This window comes from Parus major, chromosome 7 (genome assembly GCF_001522545.3).
Source record: "Parus major isolate Abel chromosome 7, Parus_major1.1, whole genome shotgun sequence".
In the NCBI taxonomy this organism is placed as follows: domain Eukaryota; kingdom Metazoa; phylum Chordata; class Aves; order Passeriformes; family Paridae; genus Parus; species Parus major.
This window is the reverse complement of record NC_031776.1, coordinates 32640120-32661392: the sequence shown is the minus strand read 5'-3', so window position 1 is coordinate 32661392 and position 21273 is coordinate 32640120. Positions and strand designations below refer to the sequence as shown.

The 21273-nt window shown below is 36.3% G+C and overlaps 1 protein-coding gene across 4 annotated transcripts in view; it reads left to right on the top strand.

Annotated features, from left to right (window-relative positions):
- Positions 1 to 21273, top strand: part of LRP1B (LDL receptor related protein 1B) — a 620609-nt gene that overhangs the window by 575245 nt on the left and 24091 nt on the right. For 3 of the 4 annotated variants that reach the window (XM_015635304.2, XM_033516047.1, XM_033516046.1), the window contains 4 exons: positions 2012 to 2185; positions 2697 to 2822; positions 10048 to 10212; positions 18811 to 18972. In XM_015635304.2, the coding sequence (XP_015490790.1) occupies positions 2012 to 2185; positions 2697 to 2822; positions 10048 to 10212; positions 18811 to 18972 (627 nt within the window). Of the gene's footprint in view, positions 1 to 2011; positions 2190 to 2696; positions 2823 to 10047; positions 10213 to 18810; positions 18973 to 21273 lie in introns of those variants that run through there. The other variant, XM_033516048.1, reaches the window with a different exon arrangement.

Sequence of the window (21273 nt, the reverse complement as noted above, 5' to 3'; positions counted from 1 at the left end):
ATTCTATTTTATTCTATTTTATTCTATTCTATTTTATTCTATTTTATTCTATTTTATTTTATTCTATTTTATTATATTTTATTTTATTTTATTCTATTTTATTCTATTTTATTTTATTTTATTCTATTTTATTCTATTTTATTTTATTCTATTTTATTTTATTTTATTATTTTATTTTATTTTTTATTTTTTTAATTAATTTTATTTATTTTATTTGGCTGAAGATTCACTATTCAGAGGGAAGGATATAAGCAAAAAAATCTGTCATTATTAAATAATATTTTGTGTTTTTTCAAACATTATCTAAACAGATAATATTTTAGATAATTTAATTTTAGCTTTATGATAATCTAATAAAATTACCTTAGGGGAAAAAAGATTCAATGATATGTGCAGATCTCCAGGTTTAGGTATTATTGAGCAACATTGTGGTTAATATTTAGCCTTGGTCTCACTTGCACTTATATTATTTATTAATTAATTATATTATTATATTATTATTAAATTATATTATTATGCCTGCATTGAATGGAAGTTTTAAGGGTTGCAGTTGACCTGAATCAGTTCTGTGAGTTTGGCTTAATAATAATGGGCTTGGCTTTCAGGTCAGTGAGAAATCACAGAATTCCCCTAACAGAATGGGAATGAAGAAAGTTCTTTTTGGTCTAAAAGCTTATGGTGAAGCATATTGTTTTCAATTGCACAAATGGCTTTTTAACAATGTGTCAAGTAAGAAATTTATGAAATTTCAGTAGAAAAGAGAAGGAACACATTCAAAAGCATTTGAAAGCAGGCTTTTGGGGAGGATTGAATAGTGGGCAGCTGGTTCTGGAGAATTGTCAGGGTGCCATTATTCCTGGTGCTATTGAGTGTTCTAACCCAGAATTCACCAGGATATTCTGAAATATGCTAGGAGGAATCTCCCATAATCCTAATTGGGCAGGACAAGATTGAAATCATCTTATTTTGGTTTAAAGGTGTTTTATCCCACAATTTGTATCAATATACATGAAGATAATTATCTGAAGAGAGATCACTTTGAGTGGAGGGATCTGACCACAACCTTCTCCAGCACAGGAAAACTGGGGATTTTAGAAATTGCTTTGCAATGAGTCTAAAACCTTCAACCCATTGAATTAAACACACATTAAAGAATTAATTAAAATTCACACATATTTTTATGAAAATGACATACTGAGTACCAAGCATTGATAGCATGAGAGAACAATAGGAAGAAATAAAGGCTGATTGATGAAATTAAGTAAATACAAGGGAAATACAAACCCATTTTTAGAGTAAATGGAGAAAATAGCTGGCAGAAGGTATCACATTGGTTTTTTATGACTTCAGAAAGAGATACATCTCAGGCAAAGAAGTTTTAGTTAGAAACTATTACTTTATCGAGGGTAAATGTGAAATCCTACAGCCAGTTGTACACAGAAAATCCAACTGGTGGCTTAATAGGCCCTCAGAGCTCTTCAAAATGAGGAGCTGGTAGAGTTAACAATTTCTTTTGCATTAATTTACTATAATTATGATTTTAAAAAAGTGTAGTACAAATCCTAGCATTTCAAATATGTTAGGAAGGAGCTGAAGAAATGTTTTGTCAGAGTAATTTCTTTGATGTGAAGCAAAATGACCTCTTTCTTCCTTGTCACATACATCTATTTAAAGTGTTGTACGTAAGGAACAAGTAGAACAAGTCTGTTCTAATTAGTGACTTGTTACTAAAGGGTTTCCTTTCTTTTCAATGATCAGCCAGTTTCTGAGGCTCAGTTGTGTGGAAAACTGATAAAATCTTGAAATTCAAGTTGTCTGCAAAATGGGAGAAGTTTCTTTGAGGAAGATTGCTTTCCTTAAAGGTAGTTTTTGTGGGGACCAAACAAGCTGTCTGAAAAATCATGTCCTTAGGTGTTAATCATAGCAATGAATTGAATTTTGCTTAAAAAAAAAGTTGTTTATTGTTTGAAAATTAATATATATTTGTATTTACTATCCATTTTTATTCAAGGTTTACTGCATCCACATAGGATTGATATTTTTGAGGATTACATATATGGAGCAGGTCCTAAAAATGGTGCATTTAGAGTGCACAAATTTGGCAAGAGCCTGGTAGAATATCTAAGTGTGGATGTTGATAAAGCAAAAAGTGCCTTGATTTTTCACCGCTACAAACAAATGGACTGTGAGTAAGCATAATTGCTTTAAATTCAATATTACCTCAGGGGGGATAAAAGTAACCAAGTTGTATAATTATAAACCAGAGCTTGATTGTACAAAGTGAAAATAGTCATATTTCTTGATATAATTTTGATGCATTTTCACTCATTTGAAAGGACACTGGACAAATTTATACACAAATGTCTTTTGTACTTTCACTGTAACTGAGATATAAAAAAAATTGGAAGAGAAATGAATAACAATCCCTCTAGCCAGAAGCAGATGAAATTTTTTTATTCCCTGTTACCGATACATTTTTTGGTAATGGAATAAATTCTCTCCTCTGGTTGGTCTGGCACTGCTGTTTGAGGGAGTGTGTTCAAGGACTTGAGGCTGCTGATATCCTGGGAAGTGGAAGTGTACCAGAATTTTTGTATCTGATTATTTAACTTTTCTTAGCTTTAGAACATAGTTCTAAATTTTTTAAATTAAAAAAAAAACAACCAGTATTTCTAATATTTTGTATTTTTACACAGTGCCTAATCCCTGCTTGGACCTGACGTGTGAATTCATTTGTTTACTCAACCCTTCTGGTGCAACATGTGCTTGTCCAGAAGGAAAGTCATTGATGAATGGAACATGCATTGATCAGAGCCTCCTAGGTAGGTGATGAAAACTGCAGGAAAACCAGAAAATAAACAGCTGGTCAGTTTTGGTCATTGCAAAAGGCCAGGCTGGCTGTGAGTGCAGAGTTTTGTGATGTTGTTCAATAAACAGCTAAAACTGAAAGCTGAAGAAAAAAGAATCCCTGATTGAAAAGATACCTCCCCTGCTAATATTCACCAAAATGAAAAATGAGCTTTCAGCTTAACTGATACAAGGTGATATTTAAAAGTGAGTGGGTATAAATACTGACCAGAAGAAGTTTGAAAATCACTGAGGTGTTTTGGATCCCAAATTAAACATGAGTCATTTAGGAGAAAAAAACACTTCAGCAATGGTGAAAAGGCAGTGAGAGCAACACAGCAAACAGTAATGACTTGGAGGTAACAGTCAAAGAAAGAGAAAAAATCTTGCAGCACTTTTGTCTAAAATTACATCTTCTGGGAACCTCTATAATGACTAATACTGAGACACAGGAAACCAGATTTCAGGAGAAAAAAGCCTCTAAGTTCTTGCTGTATTTTAGCGATGGAAAGGAACCTTTTCCATAGAAGATTAAGTACTTTAAAACTGTCCTAGCTCTAATTTAGGCCAAATCTAGTTTGGTCACACTGCTGGGGTGATTTCTTAGCCAGCTTGAATTTTAAAGTCTTCTGGAAATCTTAGAATAGCATTTCTTGTGTGTATTATGTGTATTAGGATGTTTTTCTGATGTTTAATTCAAGGCTCAGAAGTGCAAGTGATGGATATTTTGGTAAAATCCTCTGTGTTTAAAGTGCTCAATTAAGTAATTAAATTAATTTACCTGAAATTTCATAACTCTCTGGGGAAAATCTCACCAATCTATACTGCCTAGACTTTAAATATTGAATTAAGAGGACCGTGTTTTAATGTTCATGATGTGGTATAAATAAAACTGTCCAGCTCTGGACACAAATCAGTCAGACCCTTCCTGCTTCTCCAAGTGTCAGCTCTTTGTCCATCTCAGGTAAACACTTGCCAAGAATTCCTGGTGTTACAACAACACTTAAAAATTATTTCAAATTACCCATATTTATTACTGAGGTGTTAAAGAATGGACAAAGAAAATAAATTTGTTTTTCATTGAAGACTTTTACCAGTTTGAACTCATAATTTCAGTAATGCTCCATTTTTACTAGTGAGCAAAATTATTATGCTATGGTAATGTTTTCAGGAATGTGTGTTTTTATTAAAGAAAGATCTGAAGAGGTTTTTTAATGACTTGTTGTAAGTTTTTATGGATAGACAGAAAATGCCTAGAGAAGCATTTTTAATATATTGATAATTTCCAGTACCTTCCCATGGCTGCAATATCTGTTATGACTTTTTAAAGGACTGCTGAATAAGTGTTTCCTTAGTGTTTTATTTACAGTTATATTCCAAGTAAAGTCCAATGTAGGCTTTTTCTTACTATTTTTTTATCTGTTATTTTTTTAGTAATAGACTGCAAGTTTTGTAGTATCACAGACAGATTTCAAACTATGAATTGAAACTGCTGTATCATAGTACTCTCTAATGATGTTTTTGTACTATTTTGAGATTTTTATTTTTTCCTATTATTAAGTGTAAGTGTAAGTTTGTCTCTTGCTGACACTCCAGCTTCCAAGTACCAGCAGACATTTCTGGAAAGATCAGAGTTGACCCCAAGATCAGCATCTTGAACTGATGCAGGTTTATAATTAAAGGCTGACTGGCAGTTACTTGTCACTAATAGCCTGGAAACAAAAGCAGAATCAATTTATAAATCAGGTTCTTTTCCTTTAGGAGGTTATACAGTACAGAATACAAACTAGGAGCTGCAGTTTTCCTTTCCTGATGACGATCTAGAAAATGTATATGAAATATTCCAGACCCCACACATTGACCTTGTTTAAAGCTATTCAGAGCATTTTTGGCACAGTTAAGGATGTCCATAACCCAAACAGAAAATCCTGCCTTACCTGACTGTAGGCTGTTGAAGGGTGGCCTGACAATCCAAAGGGAGGTTATACAGATGTATTTTTTTTTCTATTGGTCTGCAACAAAATCCTGGTTCAAAGTCAGTCAAAATATTCTTGTTGATTTTGGTGGTCTTCTGGTTTTTGAGGTGTTCTGGTTTTATTGTACTTGCACACAGCTATTTTAGGTCTTGTAAGAAGTCTTTTACTTTTAGAAATTAGTAGCAGTTGTGGATATCAAGAACTAGTAGGGTTGAATTGTACTTTTTGAGTAATATATAATTCAAGTTACAACGGAAAATAGTAGAATATTGAATAGTCATAATATATTTAATGCCTTTGAGTGTTTCTTGAGTCTTTTAAAATGGAGTAAGGAAACTAGTAATAGATTTCCATGACTTGGCAGAGCCAAAATGGGACAGCCATCTCCAGTGCAATTAAATTCCTTCTTAGTCTACCTACCACAGTGTGGTGGCTGCAAGGTAATGTCAGTCTTGCTCTGTTCCTTGTGCTTTATTCCAAAAACTGACTCAGATTCTTGTTCACTGGATTGTTCAGTTTCTTACTTTTTTTTTTTTTTTTTTTTAAATTAGAAGAAAATGATATAACTCCTAAAATTCTGCATGCTGGTACTCCTGGCTTGGTCCATTGTGTTATTTTTTCTTGGTGAATCCTACGTGAGGAATTTTAAATATTGACTCCTCTGTGGTTTTCTGTAAGACTGAATCCAGATTGCCTCAGACAGCTGTTTCCCCAGCACCTCAAGCAACTGATGAGAAACAGCTTCTGGGTTTGATTTGGGGTTTTCAAGCTGGAATCATTACAACATATGGCAGTATTGCATCGTTGGGAATGTTTGGGGGTTTTTTGTAACAAAATGAATACAAGTTCCAGTGTTTTCTGAGATAAGCTTCCATCTCATTTTTCCCTGGATGACCGTGACTGATGGACCAGAGTTCTTTTGGGGTTTATTTATTATCTAAAACAGGCTGGACTTTTTCAGTTTAGAAGCTACCCTTTCATTTTCCTAAAGGAAAGAGCAGAGTACCACCTCGTTTTCCTAAAGGAGACCCCCCAGATTTGCATTCGTTAAATTTCTTGTATCAAACTGTCTGTAGCACAATGAAGCCTAAAATGTGCCCAGAGGATGAAAATGGAGAGAGCTGCACTGGAGGAAGACACAGAGCCCCACAGCTGAATGAGCAGGAGTAATGAACACTTCCAAGAGTTCCCTGTTCTGGAGCTCACGTTCATCACTTTGCTTGCAAGAGGGGAACATTTCTGCTCTTTTGCTTGAATGGAAAGCCTGAGGAAAAAATTCCAAAGGCTTAGAACTGATGCTGCTTCTGAAGAGAGATGAAACATTTAATTTATCATGTTGTTCCCTCAGTTTCTGTGGGGACTTGCCCACTGCATACAGAGATTTCAAGCAGAGAAAGTGCTTTTGCTGGGGTTGGAGAAGTTCATCCCTTCCTTTTCAACCCCAAAGCCTCCCTCAGGGAGAAGGAGCTCCTGCACTTTGGTCCATGCTATCTTCTGGGGGGTTGTGCTGCTTTTTCAGACTTCTTAGATAACAAAAAAAACCAAAACAAAACAAAAAAAAATATTACAAAGAAATCTGCTTCTGCTTTGAAAAAAATCTTCTATTTAAAAAAAAAAAAAAAAAATATTACAAAGAAATCTGCTTCTGCTTTGAAAAAAATCTTCTATTTACAGCATTTCTTCTGTATTTATAAAGGGTTATTGTTCCGAGAGTTGTTTCCCAGTACAGAGAAAAATGGGTGTCAGTTAGATTTTCTCTCTGTGCATCTTTTTCTTAGCCATTCTCTTCCTTTTAAAATTGTAAAGAAAACAGATTTTTTAAGAGGGAAAAAAAATAAAAGTGAAGGGAAAAAACAGAGGAGCATCTGTTTTACAGCCTTCAGACAAAATTTGAGGAGAACAACTTGTTCTGATACTTTTCAGCATATGGAAAATGGTACAACTCACATCTGAAGGAAGATTTATTGAACCTTTCCTCAGCATTAGAACTCTGCTCTCTGTCTTTTTTTAGGTGCATTCAGGTCAGTAAAGGATGAGCTGCACCTTTGTCCAGTAGCACCTTTGATATTTTGCCGACAGCAAATAACTTTCTGCCCCATGGGATGAGTAATTCCCACTGTGGGGAGGTGAAACTTTTCTTGTCCCAAACCTTGTGCTCTGTAACATCCTCTCCCTATTTAACTTGCCTAGTCCAGAAATTGGGGGATACTTCAAAAGGGAGAAAATAGCAAAAAGATGCATTTTTCTCAAGAAAGAGTAGGGTTGTTAAAGAAATGCCAATAAAAGGTGTGTCTTGTGTATGTGGGGGAGAGGAATGGAATATCAAAAAATTGAACAAGTGGAAAAAAAATATGCCAGTAGAGTTCACAAAGCTTTGATTTGCTGTTTTATCAGTGCTTCTTTATAAGATTTTCCTTTTGCTTCCTGTAAAAGGGAAGAGTCAAAGATGAAGCTGATAAGCCAAAGTCTATTAATGTTTGTGTCAAACAATTTTACTGGGAAGAAAAACATAAGAGAAATGGCAAACCAAAATTCTTTGATTATGAATTAAAGATGTTAAGATTAAAAAAGGGAAAACAAGGCAGCAGAAGACTAAATATCCAGATTAGGGGAGAATATATAAAGTTTCATGATCTGTAATCCTTTCTTTCATGTTAGAGGGATTCAGTAGTTAGACTATGGATAGGATGACAATGAAATACCTCTGTTATTTCAGAACTGAAAAAAGCAGTTGAGAGGTCTTTAAGCCCAAGTTTAGAAAGCTCAGAGCATCAATGAATACTGGAGTTAAAAACTTTTGTGATTTTGTCTTTTTAACAAGCTTGTTCCAAGGGTGGGTTCTTGCTAGAGCTTCTTCTTTCTGAGATATTTATTCAGTAATTACAATTAACTGTATTTAGCTTTTTATATCAATTCTTCTGTATTTCTCTCCTGTATTCCTTTTCTTCCTGTCTCCTCCTATGGAAATGTTCTGCTCATGTCTCCCACACAAAGGCAGGCATGTCATCCCTTTTTGTACTCAGTTGATGTGAATCAGTGTAATTTGTTTCTTGTATTTATCTCCAGACAACAAAGCAGCAGCATTAAACTCCACCTATTGCTCAAGTCTAATATACTGTTTTAAAACTGCCTTTTCCATTGAAAGTCCAAAATTGCTGTGTAACCATTTCTCCATTCCATATTAGAGTAGTACTGAAACTCTTGAATTTAAAATGTTTCATAGAGAACAAAACCAGTAGTAATTTCCATAATTTTTTTTCCAAATTTTATGTCTTAATTCTGTGGAACTGCTCTAAAAGAGAAATAGATGATGTTTTTAATGCACTATCAGAAAGGTTCATAAAAATGAGAAGCTGTCTATACTTCACTCTTATTTATTCTGGTTTTGCCAAGTTCTGCTCCATAAACTTATGACTAATAATAAGTAAAACAGATAAGATAAGCAAAACAAAAATAGACCTTATCTCCAATAAGATATGCTACATTATCCATTCAAACAACTTCTATAATGAGTAACTGAAGAACAGTTCATGGAACATCAAAGGATTTAATGAACCACCCAAATTAATAAAACACTGGTGCATCCTCAAACTCCCAAATACAATGTAGCTTTCTTACAGCAATTGTATATATCCAAGGTGGATACCAAAATATCAGGTGCAAACAGGATTTCATGTTTTCATTGTAAAATCAAATAATGAGGTGCCAGACAACGCACCACGGGAATTTTAAGATTTTCTGCCTAGTTGCAGCTTAATTTTAGACTGGTACAATTATCTGAAAGATGAGAGTTTCCAGAAGTTTTGTTTAAATATGTTCCATCCCAGGTTTTGTGCCTGTCACCCTGCTGAGGAGGGCTGAACACAGGCAGGAAAGAGAGACTTGGGTGCATCCAAAGGAAGAGCTCTGCACAAGCACAGTTGTATTCCCAGGTTTTACAGAGTTCTTTTTGGAGAGAAATTTTTAGGTAGAGAACATCCAACATTCCTGAACTCTGGACTTGCAACACATCGTGCTTCTTTAAACCCCAAAGGAGTTGCTGTGTCTGTGCTGTGCCAGTCAATGTTAGACCTCAACCAGTAAGGGACAAATAGGAACTTTGACTCTTTTTCATTAATTGTTTGACTAAAGCAGATGAATTCAGCAACATTCTTGCAGCTGGTGGATCTATTATTGAAAAGTTCTCGGTACTTATGGCATCCCTCTTGTTTAAAACCATGTTGGCTCAATTCCTGGATTAGTAAAGATGCAGCCTGGCCTCACAGGATTGTTTTACTATGTGACAAATGAAGTCTTATTGCTGAAAGCTTGATTTGGCCTGGAAAGGTGTTTTTCTGCTCCTTTAGGATTACAGTTGTTTGTATGTTTGAGCAATGTACATGTGCTCATCTATAATTAATTTGTTGTTGTTATCACTGAGTGATTTTATACCTTGTTCATTGGAATTAATAGAGGTTTACTGTTCAAAGTGTTTCTAAGAGAGGCACAACTCAAAGTACACAAAGACTGAATCTGGCCTGATCAGAGTTTGTGTCCCCTTAGACCTCACCACTACGAGGGTGGCACTGCTGCCATTAGAATTGTGATTGCAGAGCAGCAGGCAGCTTCCCTCTCAGGGAGTTTATAGTCTGAGCAGAAGAAAAGAAATTATCAGAAAAAGATGACTTAGGAGCAACAAGTTTGTATGCAAATACCAACTTTTGAATAGGATTTAAAGGCTAAATAATTTCCTTTTAAAGATTTTGGGCAGGGCTCAGTTAAGAAGGCTGTTAGTCAGCAGAGAGTATGGAAGAGAGGTCCAAAAAAGCTAATAAAAAGATTTCATTTCAGATCATGAAATCAGAAAATGACTGGAAGTCTTCCAAGATCTCCCAGATGAAACCAACATTTAATTTTCTAATTCTCAAGCTAGGAATTATAGTTTCAAACAAGAATTCATACTATCATTACTAACTTAGATCCTAGAGAGGCCAACTTCCCTGTGCCATGCAAGAGCTCCCACCAGCTCCACATCTCCTGAATCCTTTCCAGGGCTTATGGTCTCAAAGTGTGGGGGTTTTTCTATGGAAACAGAAGGAATAGTTTACTTTCTCCATTCTCCCAAGTGGTATTTTGCCCCTCACTGTCAGAGACCTGTGGCTGTGTTTGAGACAAGTTCTGCTTTGCCATTACATGGAGCTGGGGCTGTTGAAGCTCTAGAGGTGTGTTTGTATTCTTGCTACAGATGACAGCTGCAAATTAACCTGTGAGAATGGAGGGAAGTGCATTATAAATGAGAAGGGGGATCCCCGATGCCACTGCTGGCCAAGCTACTCTGGAGAAAGGTGTGAAACCAACCACTGCTACAACTACTGCCAGAACGGAGGAACCTGCGGGGCCTCTCTCCTTGGTAAGTCCTTCTGAACAGCTCTATCCTGCTCTTATACCTGCATTAAATGTTTGAACTTGCTCCATTTTATGGTATTTTCTCTTTATTTGCTTTGTCTGTACATAAACAATATGCAAAAATAGCAGCATATTGCATACATTTTGTAATCAAGAGGGCTTCACTTATCTGGGTGTTTCTGCACAATTAAACTGTATAGCAGAAAAGGGAGAATATATGTAAATATTCAGTGTAAAGACACACATGTTGAGGTGTAGCAGTGGAATTGTAAAGCAAAATGTCCAGTCAAACAACATCTACAAGTCCATGCATCTTCTCTAAATTTATATCAATTCACCCCCCAAATTTATATGTGCATACACACATATTTGCTTAAATACCTGACCTCAATCCTTAGTCTTACTGAAGTTCACCAAATAGGAATTTTATCCTATTTGGATAAAAAATCTAATCTAATTCTTAGGAAGACTTTGTTGATGAGAACTCAGATCCTCATTTTTCTGAAGGAAATTGAAATTACATCTCCTGAGTTCAGGGGTTTATCCTGTTAAAAAGCAAGCATTTGACAATTGCTCTTTGTCCCTAACACATAAGCTTTTGTATTTTGTATAATGTTTGGAAAAATGTAAAAAGAAGTACTCTAAAATGTAGCAATTCTTTGAGAAAGGAGGAGTAGAACTCTATTTTCTGCTTCAAGGAATATTTAAATATTTGATTCAAAATACAAGAGCTGGAGAAGAGTTTGCTGCCTCTTTCTCAGCAGCTTTCATCTGCTTAAAATGCTGTGAATAATTTTCTCCTGTGTGGTGAAATGGCCACCACTCTCTGAAAAAAAGTCCAAGCCTAAGAAGTTTGTGACTGTTCATCACAGAGATCTCTCCCAGTAATGCAGAATTATGTATCTGAATCTCTGGGGGCTTAGATTGTAAAGATTTCCTCGACTTTCCTATGTAGTTTGGTGATTTAGCCCCACTTGCTGGCTTCTCTGGAGCCTCTTCCCGTTGACTGAGGCGTGGTGGCAAAATTCCAAGTTAATGCAAGTCCAGGAATTTATTCTTTCAGTTCTGAGTAGCTGAGGGTTAATAATGTTGTTCATAATAATGACTAAATATCAGAAAATGAGGATTACTTGTACTGGAAGTTGATGAATTAGACTTTATACTGCTCCTAACATCTGATGGAACTACTGACACAGATGATAAGCAGTGATTTTTATCAATGTGGTGAGATCAATAAATGCTAAGTGAGGACGTGCAAGTGAATGGAAGTGATGGTTTAAATGGCACGCAGAACTTCCTCATCGTCTGAAGAGAGGATGTTTATTCCCACATTTTTACATGTCTGGCATCTAATTGATTCTTTTGTGGGGTTAAAAGGCTTAATAAAATTAATAACTTGGCTCCTGGAACTCAGCTCTGTTGTGAGTCCTGCAGAGACCCCAGGGTTTTATTTAATCCTTTTATTTTGGCAGTAGCCACAGGGCTCGCTCACCTCCAGCAGTTTGTTTTCCCTCTCCCAGGCAGCTCACACTTGCTGTGCTCACACAGCTATGCTATCACATGGATATTTTTAATTTTCATTTTCCTGCTAAATCCAGGCTCTGAAACCTCTCAGCCTTGCTAAAACAATTAGTGCAGTAGGTTTTGCCTACTGGGTTTCTACAAGTGGGTAGAGGCAAGATATGAGCAGGGTCCAAAATACACTTTGTTGAATTCTTACAGGGGCCTGGGGAGGCAGGAATCAGGCTGGGGATGAAGGAATCAGCCTGGGGAGGCAGGAATCAGCCTGAGGAGGCAGGAATTGGCCTGGGAATGAAGGAATCAGGCTGGGAATGAAGGAATCAGCCTGGGGATGAAGGAATCAGCCTGGGAATGAAGGAATCAGGCTGGGAATGAAGGAATCAGGCTGGGGAGGCAGGAATCAGCCTGGGGATGAAGGAATCAGGCTGGGAATGAAGGAATCAGGCAGGGAATGAAGGAATCAGCCTGGGGATGAAGGAATCAGCCTGGGGATGAAGGAATCAGCCTGATGTTTGGTCCCAAATGGAATGATGTGTCCACACTAAAGTGCATCAGGAGAGCCAGCACGGGGGTGACTACAGCCCACATTTCATTGTTCAGTGCCTGACTGGGGGGAATCTGAACCTTTAACATCAGATGAAGTTTATTGTAGCACACATGACCAAAGTTTGCCTTTAAGAGCTGACACCAGCACAGAGCTGGTTCTGATGGCTGTGCATACCCACTGATAGGGGTATTACTCTGTTGTGCTGGGTCCCTTTAGTTTCATCAAATTTTTAAAAGTCATATTTCAAGTTAACCAGATGTCCTACCTGCCATTTCCAATTCATGAGGGTAGCCATGCCTTGAAGCCCACACCATAACTTTCATGTGCTGGAAATGTGGTAAAAAGACCTTGTATCTTTCTAAATCACAGTGACTCCAGCCAATATTCCAGATAAAAATGTTCAGGTTGATGTGCATCTCATCTTCCTTGCATGTGTAGCCCCTGGAGCCTGTAAATATTCTATTAGGAGGAAATCTCTATTTCTTATCAGGCTGTATTTCTTATCTCTATCAGTCCATAAATCGTGTGCTACTGAAACAAACTAGCATGCCAGTGAGATGCCCCTTATCACAGTTTAATCTAACCCATGATGTACTAAGGCTGTTATGTGTTTTACAGAGAGAAGTTACACTGGACTTCCCAAAAGCATTGAAAAATGTAATTAAACCAAGGAAGCTTAATTCTTCAAGTGTTTTTGTAGCAACTATTTAGTCTTTCCAGTCGAATACACAGTCCTTAAATTGGGCAGGGCACTTGTAGCTGCAGGGGATGCACAATCCTGCCTTCTCCTTGTCTCAGCCTTCCAGGCAGAGCTGCTCTGCTGTGCCAGGCTCATGTGAGAGTTGTTAGTCTGTTGTTATGTCATTCTTTCCCATTTCTATGCTTAAGAATGAAAATCTTCTTTGTTACCAGGAATTGTTCAATTTCTCATTAATACTTTTAGAACTTCAACATTATATTTTGTCTAGATTTCAAGTTTGTCCTGCCAGGTTGATCTGTCTGACAGCAATAGAATCATAGAATCATGAAGACTGGAAAAGACCTCTGAGACTGAATCCAGCCCTTAACCCAGCTCTGCCAGGTCCACCACTAAACCAGGTCTACAAGTGACACATCCCATAAATCCCCGTGTTCCAATAGTTATATTGCAAACTGACTTTGATAAGGAACTCCCTCAATTTCTGTAAAGTATAAGATTACTATTTTAAAACTGTCAGCTCAGTATCATTTAACTTTGATCTGCTGTGCTATTGCTGTCTGTACCCCTGTACCACAGTGCTCACAAGCACCTCCTCAGCAAGCAGCAGTCATACTTCTGATCCATTATACACCTGACCCATCAAACTGACCTGCTAAACTCATGCAATCAAGTTCTACATGTTTTTCCAATTTTGCCTTTTTTTAAAGTGTATTTTTGTTCCAAATGATGACAATTTTCCCTCTGGAAGTTGCAGAAGCCATACGTGTGCCGGTGCCAATCCTAAGCCATCTGCAAAATATAAATGACCTGTGATTATTTTAGCTTGCTTGACCCTCTCTTTCTTGGAGGCTTGAATTGCCCTTGTCACCTCTGAAATATTATTCTAACAGCTCTGATGCAGTCGATCTCACAAGTGTCATTTTGTACACATGGCCTCTGGAGAGTTCAGGGACTACCAGCAATTTTAGCCTCATGAGATGATGCTTCCAAAGGGTCCCCACAGCTGGAAACATCCCCAGGAGTCAGGGAATTTCCTTACAGATCATTTCTGGCTCAAAAAATGAGGAGTTTTCCTAGGAATGAACCTTGCTTCATATTCTGATCCAAATAAAATGATGCAGCATACAAAATACTCTTCTGGTGAACGTGTGTGTTCTACTGAATGTGTAAATCCTCTTCCCTTTGCCCACCTAGTATAGAGTAGTAATGTGATAACTAATTAAGTAAATTGCAGAGTACTGCTAATTTTTTGAAACATGATTGTGCTAAATCTTCGCTGGATGTGTTAAGTTGTAGAACCTCATTATCTGCACACAAATGTTAATTTGTTAAACAAATCCCACTGGCAATTCAGGGATTATTCACTGTTGGCTTACTTACTGCTAAGCCTTTTGGCAAATTCCTATGTGAACGTTATATAGCCAGAGATTGGAGCAGCTTTAATTAAAATTTATAAGTTTACGACAGTTGTATTGAACTACAATAATTGAACAAAGAAAATGTCATCAGTTAATTAAAAGTACACATCTGAGACATGTAATTAAAAGTTTGGGTGTAATAATGAACACTTTCCAGTAAGCCGAATTAATGGGATTTTGGGCAAAAAAAGTCAATGTTACCATAAAAACACACTTTGTTTCTCCATGTAGTTTAAAGTAAAAATATTGCAGCAATATTTTGCTGATTATCTCAAACACATTAAGTTAACTAGTTCACAAAATCAGGTAAATCCCTTCATACTATACAAAAGGAATGTCTAATCATACAGAATTGTGATGTTTGTATCAAGATGAATGACAAAGATGTCTTTCCTCTAAATGAAAATGTGTGAAATATTCTGAAAGAATCATTGTGTATGAAGCAGATATTCTTTTATATTCTATTTTATGAGCAAAAACAAGGGGATTTGGTGCCTACTGAAAACAGTCTCAGTGAAGAACCTGTTGTGCAAATGTTACATGAGTTCCAGGGTTTTTCCATGGGAAATGTGGGAAGGATGAGGGTGGTGTTTCACTGGAGCTGATCTCAGGTCCCATCATTGGAAAGAACAGTCCCTGAGAGTACTCAGAGATATTTAGAAATTGTTCTTTTCTCCTTTGATTTCAATAACACAGGGAGACTCTGTATCTGTTGGGACAGATCCCAATCAGCTCACTAATTATCTTCAATAATGCAGCTTCTCTCCACTCCTATTGTTTCAGGAAAGCTAATTATGGTTCATCAGCCACACAAAATGAATTATTGCTATTCCCACAGACTGCTGATAACAACTACAAAGAACAAGATATTGCTTACAGAAAGCTCATGTAGAGCCACCTCATTTCTTTAATAGTGACAGAAAGTTAAATATTGAAATTAATGGTGCATATTCACACATAAAAACTTAAAACCACACATTGCTGGTAGTGAATTTACCAGTGACTGGAAGAAACAAATAATGTAGGTTTTGGTGAAGACATTCATCTGGATGACCTCATTTTTCAAAACTTTCAGAAAGCTGACAAAAATAATGCTATTGATCTAGTTTTTAATTATGTTTTAAATATTTCTTAGCTTTATTTGGTGTTGAAAATTCACAGTATTTCTCTGTTGCTTAGGCCATATCATGAATGAAAATTGATCTCCTTAGAATTCTGATCATTGCAAAATATATGTAAATATAAGATATATGAATTCCCAAAAGAAGTCACCCACATATTATAGGGAAAGTAAACCAAGATATTTATGAGCAATTTTTAAAGTTTATTTGAAAAGTTATTATGCAGAGAATAGCTATTATGTAGCAAATTAAATTGACAAACCAGGAGTAACTACAGCCTCTGTATCCAAATCTACTTGGAAGATTGTGATCCCTGGTTGGATTTTTTTTATGTTTTGTAAGAAAGGGCAAAACTATGTTTCATTTCTATGTCAAAAATTTCATCTATTTTTTCATATCCTACCACTGAAAATAACTAATTTCTTAGGGTCACCAAAATGTATTCTCCTTTATTCTACTAAATCCTGTTCTGCATTAGAAGCAGTTTAGCATTCCATAAACCGCTTTCCAAGTGAATATTTTTCTACATGCTAATGTGTTGTGACTCTTTCTGTGGTGGTGAGGGTCAAGAATTAAGAGGGAGTTTTAATTCTGTGTCTGTAGAGCTCTAATCTTGAGATTGCATGACCAGGGAAGGTTCTGGAGCCCTCTGTGCATGAGCTCATCCTGAAATTTCTGGAAGTTGGGTTATGTGACATCTTGGTTACGTGACTTTCCTTTGCAAACATAAATCTGTGCTTTGACTCTATGATACAAAGCCCTATGGCATCATGTGGCATTGTTTAATGCTGCAGTTTTGTTAAACTCTTCCTGGAACTACTTTTTAGTATCAGAAATAATTTAGGAGTATAAGGTAAATGATAATGTCATTACTAGTATTATTTCTGGTGTCAACAGTCCGTGTATAAATAGGCAATGGACTGTAAACATTACTGAAAGTCATGTTAAATTGAGTGACAAAAATGGGGTTTAAGCTATACTGTATTAATTTTTCATTAAGCTGTCAGCAGTTTGGCATGTTTATAAGTCTACTTTAGTAAAGAATAGAATAATCTTTTCTATAAACTAGAAAAATACCATTGTCTCATCGTTCTAACACATAGAGTATTAATAATGAAAACTGATTTCTGACCTCCAGATCTGTCGTCTATCACTATTTTATATATATTATTTTTTTTTTACTGAAACACTGATTCAGATGAAGGATTATGTGAAACCCCCTGTCTTGGGGGCAGAAATCTAAATACAACTGTATACATGGGGAAAAACAAGTGGAATCTGTGCTAACATCTGAGTTCAACATCTTTGATTTAATGTTTAGATCACAGGGGACAGATATGAATAACCAGGCTGATGCATATTAAAGTAGTTGGAGCTATTTTTAGGTCAATGGTTTTGTTCCTGCTGTACTCATTAGAGAAAGAGACTAACTGATCTCATGGCCCTTAGGATGATTTGCAAAACACTTTAAATTAGCATAGCTTAAAATAGAAAATACAGAGAAGAATTACGTGAAGTGTGTTGTGCTAGAAGGGTAAGAAGTAAGTGAAGGAAAAAGACTGAATAAATCATTCTGCATGAGTCAGAGAGGAGACAAAATGAGGGTGCTTCACTTGCTTTGAAAAATTCTCCAATGAATTTGATATTAAATGACTGCACAGGATTAAAACAAGACAGACCAGAAGAAAAACTGAATTGTGGGGTTTGTGGAATAGTCATCCATACAATTTAATCTTAATTATTCAATAACATAGCCAGCTATGTGGAGAAGAAAGACCAGCAAGGTAGGCAGGGTTGCACATCTCAGAGTTTCAGATGCAGCTGTGGTGAACATCAGGAGGCAAGTGGGAAAGGGGGTGTGGGTACATTGGGTTGTCAGTGATAAAATCTGAGAGGTTGTTTTTCCTGTTTATGCCTGTAATTCCAGTCCAAAGGGATTCTGCATCACACATGCAGTACATTACGTAGTTCACTTGATAAACACAAAGTCATGAAATGTTTTGGGTTGGAAGGAACTGTAAAGCTCATCTTGTTCCAACCCATCCTGTCTGCCCTTTATTTAACAAGAGTCCTCAGGTCCTGCTTAATCTTCATCTCTTTCATTCCTGGGAACCCAGGAAAAATGAAAGTGTTAAACTTGGTTCTCCATAAATTTAAGAAAATCCTTAAAGCTGAATGAAAGCGAAGAGGAGGGTGTGGGAAAAATAATGTCTTGCAAGAGATAATCAAGAATGAGAATAATTTATTAGGAAGCGAGAAGGGAAATGGCTGGTTGGACACATCAGGTCATTTACTTGAAGATTATAAATGAGATAAAAAAAACAAAGTCAGGGGATGGAAAAACATTAATGGGATCTAGAAGTTTGCTTTAAAGAAGATAAGCCTTAAGAAAATAAGACGGGAAAGTGGAAGGGTTTAATGAACAGTGGAATTGTAACAAAGCTATAAATCCTTTAGACATGAGATTTAGATAAGGAAAAAAAAATGGGAAAATTACAATAGAGAAGAATCATAGGAGGAAAATGCATTGGGTTTTAAAGACTATTTTAGTATCCTTTGAAAAGAAGCTGTAGACTAGGAGTTCATTGTGTGCAAATGTTGATACCAAAGTGTTAACTGCTTTTCAGACACTGAATATTGATGTTACAGGCATCATTGGTCTGATGCCAGACAGCAATTTTTATGTAACAGTCTTCATTATCTGAGAGGGGTGGCATAACAAAACAGGCACAGATACTTGTGGTTTATTAAAAACTGTTCTGTAAAGTGTAGCTATTAGTGCATTGGTAAATATTTGTATTTCATGTGATTATATATCAAGGTTTGTAGATTTGAGAATAATGTAGTGAACTCTGAAGAGACACCAATGGTGATCATACAAACAGTCATCCTCTGCAGCAGGAGGAGCTCAGCATGGCAGGATGATTTGAAGAGTTCAGTCATATCTTAAATTTTTGCTTAGGACCACCTTTGAAATAACTGTATATTTTAAATGTTGCCTTTTTTTCTCATAAAAAGGTCGATGCCTGTACTGTGTTACAGTTTTTACAAGTGTAAAAATGCACAGATCCAGTTTTTGAGTGCCCATATCTCCCAGAGCCAATTTTGTTTTTCGAAAGTTCTGAATTCCATCAATGTTTGGAAAGGCATGTTCTTTCAGTATCTGGAGAAACACAGTTGGGCTCAAACACTGAAACTTCCTACTCTTACAATAAATCCGTGTCGAGAAAGTGCTGATTATTGTTTTAATATGTATTTATTTTTATGATAAAACAGCTTTCTGTGTTTTGGACAGGCCGGCCGACCTGCAGCTGCGCTCTGGGTTTTACGGGCCCGCGCTGTAACCAGACGGTGTGTGAGCGCTTCTGCCAGAACGGGGGCACCTGCAGTGTCACTGCTGGCAACCAGCCCTTCTGTGCCTGCCTGCCTGAGTACACAGGAGACAGGTGCCAGTACTGTGAGTAATCCCCACAAATTATTCCATCGGGGTTTGTAGTAAAAGTTCTACGCAGTGGAAGTGTAAAGTACGCGTGGGTGATTTTTTTTACGGCGTTGTTAAATTTAGCCTCGGTTCACTCATGCTGCTGAGGCAAGGTCATCTGATGTATTCAGGTGATCTTTGAGCATATTTCTCCCCTTCTACATGGCTAGCTGAAAAAAGAGCTTTTTTAGGAATGATTTATTGTTGTTTTCATGAATGAGCTGTAGAGTGGAGCGGTACAAGACAGATGACTTTGTCAGTAGCCATGAGATAATTGCGTTAAAAATTTTCTACTACAACTTGTCATATGTTTTGCTATGCTGGTAATGAATTGACTTAGTTGGTTAAAGAACCTTCTGGTGTCCCTAATCTTTGCAAACCAAAAAGTCTTTTAAACTGCTCCTTTACCTTTGTTTTTTATTTCTAACCCCAGCAAGCAGCACTTTGACAATAGCTTTGAGTTTCACGTTGCTATATTCCTTCAACTCGCTCAAAGATCACCCTGAGTATGGTTTCTACCCCATCCTGGTGCTGAAATTGTAAAGGATATCTGAATGTGACTCTTGTTTACTTCTCAGGATTTAGGTTCTATCTTTTGCATCTGATTTTCTCCCTTTTTCATTCTACTGACCCATCAGTCTCTTCTTATTGAGATAGTTTTCTGAAGGTTTCCATGCCCTAAGAAAGGCTCTTCTACAACTTCCTCTAATTTTTCACTTCTTTAACAGAGAAGTAAGAAAAGCAGATATCAACCAATAGGCTCTTACTTCATTTAAGTTCCCTTTTTCTTGCCATGCTTTTGTTTTCTTTCACCATTATATCTTTTCCAGTAACTCAAGACATTTGAACATATTTTTGAATTTCTTCTTTTGGTCACTCATTTACAAATGACAGTTTGTCTTCCCCGTATCTTTTCATAAATGATGACTCACAAGCAACCTTCCTTAAGTTAGAATGAATTATTTTACTGAGATCTGAATGATATTTTTTAATCAGCTCCTTTTTTCTACTGCTTTGCTTTGACTGTAACATTCTAAAGGCAAGGACTGTCATAGCCTTGTTAGACTGTCACAGTGCTTGTCATGGAACATTAAATGTGAAAGCCATCATCTCTTTTGTACCTTCAGTGAATTTGCTGAAAAAGGTTTGATTTAAGAAAAAAAAAAAAAGATGGGAAATTAGCTGTTGTAAAGGTCTGGTTTAGAATTATCTACAAGATACAAAAAGTATTTAGTTTTAGAGAAAGGTCTGTCAAACAAGGAAAGGGATAGTGTGTATCTTAAATAGGATTTGTACTGAAGTAAACTGAATATATTTCCAGTTGGGAGACTATGAATTAAATTGAAACCTTTGAATGGAAAATCAGCAGTAATTGTGATTCTCTCCCCCTTGGTATTAAACAAACTGCATGAATCCACAAATAAGTATCTGCAAACACAATTGGGTATTTGAAAATAGTATAGTACATAAATCATGCACAGACAGACACACAGATTAAGGAAAAATATTTACTTGAGGCTTACCCAAAACCAAACAAATTGTTTCTAGTTGAATGCTTCTGCAAACATCTTTTTTCTTTTTTTTTTTTTTTTTTTTTTTTTTTTTTTTTTTTTTTTTTTTTGTTAAGAGAATTAATTTAAATGTAAATTTAGGGGTACTTTTTAAACAGTGCTTATCAGATTTGGATTGTCTGGGAAACTGCCACAATACAGAGACTTGAAGGCATTATAAAATACAAAATAAAAATAAGCTTTTTCTGATTTAAAATTTAAGTCTTTTAGGGGAAAACAATAAAAAAAAAAGGCTTACAATCTTTTAGTGTATTTTTTGGTGGCCAGTATGTTTTGTGAAATGATACCAATTAATAATGTGACATCTGTTATTTTTTTTTTGCTTTATTCACACATGTGCATGATCTTTTGCTTTATTAATCACCTTCACTTTGTATGCAAGCTGGAATACATCACTCTGGCATTATTGCAAAGATTGGTTGCCTCCCAGATATCTTTTTCAGTCTGCCTTTGCTGTGATTGAAGGTAGTTCATATGCAAAGGATGACACATGAATGTGTGTAGGTATTTCACTCCTGCTCCCAAGCTTAAAATATTATTAGTGGGGTTTTATGGCAGGGAGAAGACATTTGCTGGCAGTATTACCAGCTTGCAAAGACCTTATTTTCCCCACACTTATCGTCTCCAATTACCCAGTGCAGAGTTTCTCCTGTGATTAGTTCACATAAGGGCTAATAACATAAATGTGTGCTCCCTGTCAAGGCAC